The following is a 4575-nucleotide window of genomic DNA, read 5'->3' as shown; positions in this document are numbered from 1 at the left end:
AGCGACCCCTGCGTCACTCACCGGTCTCGAGTCCCATGGAGGAGCTCCAGAAGAAAAAAAGGAGGAGTGACAACAGTGAAAGACGAGAGAGGACCAGGACTGGGTTTTATTTTGTGTTTTGGTTTTGTTTGTGCGCGACAGTCGTCCGCGAGGGGCTGTGGCGCTATTTTGTGTTTGTTTATTTTATTAAAGTTTTCTTTAAATGTTCGCCGGTTCCCGCCTCCTTCCTCCTTCTTCCCGAATTACGAACTTTGTTACACTCGCGATTATGGTAAGGGGCGTTACATTTCCGACGCGTGCTTGTGGTGTTCGGCCAATCACAATGCCCTGGGTCAGCTGGCCAATCAGAGCAGACTGCGTTTGTCAAAGGAGGGGGCTTTGTTGAAAACGACATGTTTGAGAGAGGTGGGGCATAGAGGACCTACAATAATGTACAGTATTTGAAAAATGTGTTTTTTGAACATTAAAGCATGTCAACATATTCTGTTACACCAAATACACAAAATAATGATCTTTAAAATAGCATCATATGACCCCTTTAATGGGGCTATATATACAAAATATACATTTATTAATTCCTTTTTTTTATTGACAATGTGTGAACAGTTTGTAACGAAACTTTAAAAATGTTGACTTTCCCCAACTTCCTAGGCTGTCAATGAAAGCCTGTGGACTGATTTTTATGTGAAGTTCTCGGGATTGTTTGCTGGGAAAATCCGTGACTCTATCGGTTCACTGAATCCGTTCAGTCTCTTCTATGTTTCATGTGCATGAGTGCAAGCTTGACCAAATAAGTTGCTGGCTGCAGTACACTTTACCGTCACCGGTGTCACTAACAGCAAGGGTTTCTGAATTCTACATATAGCCCCTTTAAGTGTGAAAACACCCATAGGCAACAGCCTTCACTTTACTAATGTTTGTTTATAGTATAGTAAGTCTGAGTTTGATGACCTAGCAGATGCTCAGAAGAGGAAGAGCAAGTGGGACTCAGCAGTGCCAGTGACCCTGGCACAACCCGCCCTCCTCACCACCACCACTGCCACCCTCCCTGGAGTCGTCTCTGTGACAACAACAGTCAGCGGCACCAAGACCACAGTCATCTCTGCAGTGGGAACCATTCTCAAAAAAGCTAAGCAATGACACTAAAAAAGGCAGGGCTGTTTCACTTCAGGTTGCCAGATTGATAGTGAATGGCAGTGCTACATGTAAATGTAACAAGTTGTGCTGTTTTTAGTTGAGCAACAGATGATTTTAACTGTCTGGCAACTGGAATAGATGGTGTTTATCTCATTTTCAGAAAGTGAAAATTCTGGATATAGCTTTATAATGACATAATTGTATCAGTCATCTCTGTGTTCGGTTTTGACTAGCTGTTTCAAATGCATTCATCTGATGGTTGATTCTTTGATTTAAACTTCTTGGTTGTCTTTGCCCAGATGTTTTCCATTGAATTCATAATTCTTGTATGTAAAAACGATCCTGCAGCTGTCATACATATCTGTTGCAGTAAAGTCACCTGACCTTTCATGTCCGACATATGAAAACTGAAACCTGCAATAATGTATTGCTTATCAGTAAATTCAAATTTTCTTTCGTTTTTTTTTTTCAATAATCATTCAGTGTTTGATAGATGCTCAATCTGGTCTGTCTGTGAAACCTGCAATAATGTATTGCTTATCAGTAAATTCAAATTTTCTTTCGTTTTTTTTTTCAATAATCATTCAGTGTTTGATAGATGCTCAATCTGGTCTGTCTACAGTCTGTTTCCATTTTTATGTTTTGGATTGGTCATGTACACAGAACACCAATTAAACATCACCAGAGTATTCATTCAGTATCTTATTACAACAACTAATCGGGGCTAATTGACTATATTATTGCATTTATTATAAGACACAAAGGGTCTTATATTTTGGTGCAAGTCCATTTTTACAGTTTTTTTTTTCCTGTCATTTCTATTTTTTTATTTTGTTTTAGCAATGCAAGTAGGTATTTTTTATCGTGTATAATAAAATGACTCTGGCTTCTCTGTAGCTCAGCAGTGTAAAAATTAATGGTTTTTGTATAATTGCAAATCTATTGAATTTAGTTTCATTAATCACTCTGCTTTTTTTTTTGTTTAATTCAAATCTGAAAGCATCTGCCTCTGGGATGAAGAAACAGCCGTAGGATGTGATGTCAGGTAGTGCTGAGGAATGTTTTTTTTTTTTTTTTGAAGATGGTGTGTGTTTACAAGATGGATCACTGATTTATATTCACCCGATGCATTTCCATTTTGAACTAGAGCCATCCAAACTTTCGTTCAAGCTAAGAAATCCTGGGCAATGAGGTTCATTGCTGCCATTTTCCCTCATTCATATTTAAAACATATTTAAAACCATCCGCTGGGAATGTGGTGGTGCAGCCTAGTGGTTATAGATCTGGGCTTGGTAATAAAAAGTTTGTGGGTTCAAACCTACTACCCTTGATCTAGAAACTTTTCTCTAAGTGGCAGTTATTTGAAACTGTAAATTGATTATTTACACTACCATTCCAAAGTTTGGGGTTTGTAGTATATTTTTGTTTGTTTTTGAAAGAAGTCTTTTGTTCAACATAAGTGTCTTATGTTTATTTGATCAAAAATATAGTAATAACAGTAGTATTGTGAAATACTATTACAATTTAAAATATAATTATTATAATTAAATATAATTTTTATTATCAGTTGAAAACAGTTGTACTGCTTATTTCAGGATTCTTTAATGAATAGAAAGTTCAAAAGAACAGCCTGTATTTGAAATAGTTACACTGTCAAAGTCTTTACTGTCACTTTTGATCAATTTAATGCATCCTTGATGAATAAACATTAATTTCTTTAAATAAAAAATACCTTAAATTTTTGAATGGTGTTGTATTCCCCAATTTGCTACTTTAAATGGCTTAACTTATCTGCAATATGTTGGATGATTTTTTGAATAATATATATATATATATATATATATAAGCAATATCACACTCGTAGCAGTGCAATATGGCTGTATATCAGCACCATTCATAATCACAGTGTGTTGATATACAGCCATATCGCATGGCTACGAGTGTGATATTGCATTTATACAACAGTTCGATGGCAGAAGTGTGTAAATAAAACAACAAAGTGTTTTTAAAAACTTTAGTGCGGAACTACTTCCTTCTGCCATGGATTCAAATCTCAGTACAGTTTAACAGCTGAGCCCAAGATCTGTTACTAATTCGTACTAAAACATCACTTTAGAACTAGTAATGAAGGAACGTTGAGTTGCTTCATTGAAAGTTTATTGTATTAAAAGCTAATTATGTAGAGTCGAGTATTATTATGGACTGAGCGAGTGTGATTACCTGCATCTAATACAGCATTCATTATTCAGCTCAATCTCATTCACAATAAATCATTAGTTTGAATGTCCGCTGAGGAAAGCGATATCTTTGTTGTACTATCCTTTCATCTGAACAAATAATACATTGAGACCAAAGACTGCCCGTTAGATTTACCCAAAATGAATTATATCCATAGGCGTAATTTGCGGGTGGGACATGTCCCCACCACTTTTTGCCAGGATCGATATTGTCCCTACCACTTTTTGAAAGTAATTGAAAAATATATTGCGGAAGGTATGTATTAAAGGGAAAACAAGATCAACAAATCATTCTTCATAATCTAATTAGGGTGATTAAAAAATAATAATAATTTGACTCAACATATTCTGTTACACCAAATACACAAAATAATGATCTTTAAAATAGCATCATATGACCCCTTTAATAAAAAAATATATAATAAACACGATTAATGTATCAATTTAAAAGAATAAAGCAGTGGTTGCCAAACTGGGGGTTGCGGCAAGGCAGAGGGGCCCTATGAAATCCATTTTATTTTTTCCTAAATTTTGTTTTATTTTTTTCCAAATTCCGTTTTTTCCATTTTAATTTTTCTCAACTCCTTTTTAATAGTTAAATTAAATTGTATTAATTAAAAAGCATGTCTCATTTATCTTTTAATTATTGAAAATTAAGCAAACAAGATTTTTTGGCAAACAAAAGGGGATTTACTATTAAAACATGGAAGAAATGTTTTGTGTGATTATTCCTAAAAAAATTATGTTTGTTTCATTTTAGTAGTAGTAGTAGGCTATGTACATTCTACTGAAAAATAGTTATAGGCACAATGTCTTCAAATCAAACCGGACTTTTATTTTGACGGGTTGCTGTGAATACTTTTACAGTTCTGTGTATGTGATATGACTAGTTTTACTCAAATCAAACGCTAAAATGCTCATGAAGTGACTCTCAGAGCAGTTCTGGAGATGTTGTTCATGTGTTTACATCCTCATTTAGTGAGACGGCAGACACTGAAATCACCGCAAGTGTCAGGCGCACTTCAGTGTGTTTGTGTAGTAAATGAAACCGCGCGTCTGCGCCATTCATTAACAGAGACAGGCAGAAAATGCAGGATTCATATTTAAATCGACTTTTGCGGCTTAATATTTACAGATACTAGTCCATATCGTGATTTGATTTAAGTGTAATGACCTACTTTTGATTAATTAATTCAAAATT

At 35.1% G+C, this 4575-nt stretch overlaps 1 protein-coding gene across 1 annotated transcript in view; it reads left to right on the top strand.

Annotated features, from left to right (window-relative positions):
* LOC107757986 (SAP30-binding protein-like) overlaps positions 1–1640 on the top strand; it is a 20786-nt gene extending 19146 nt beyond the window's left edge. The window contains exon 11 of the mRNA XM_016575606.1: positions 959–1640. Coding sequence (XP_016431092.1) covers positions 959–1140 — 182 coding nt within the window. The 3' untranslated portion in view covers positions 1141–1640. The remainder of the gene's footprint in view (positions 1–958) is intronic.
* The last annotated feature ends 2935 nt before the right edge of the window (positions 1641–4575 follow it).

The sequence above is a fragment of the Sinocyclocheilus rhinocerous genome, unplaced genomic scaffold (assembly GCF_001515625.1).
Source record: "Sinocyclocheilus rhinocerous isolate Xijiao unplaced genomic scaffold, SAMN03320098_v1.1 scaffold1314, whole genome shotgun sequence".
Taxonomy (NCBI): Eukaryota; Metazoa; Chordata; class Actinopteri; order Cypriniformes; family Cyprinidae; genus Sinocyclocheilus; species Sinocyclocheilus rhinocerous.
Note: the sequence above shows the minus strand (reverse complement) of the source record. Positions and strands in the feature narration are given on the sequence as shown.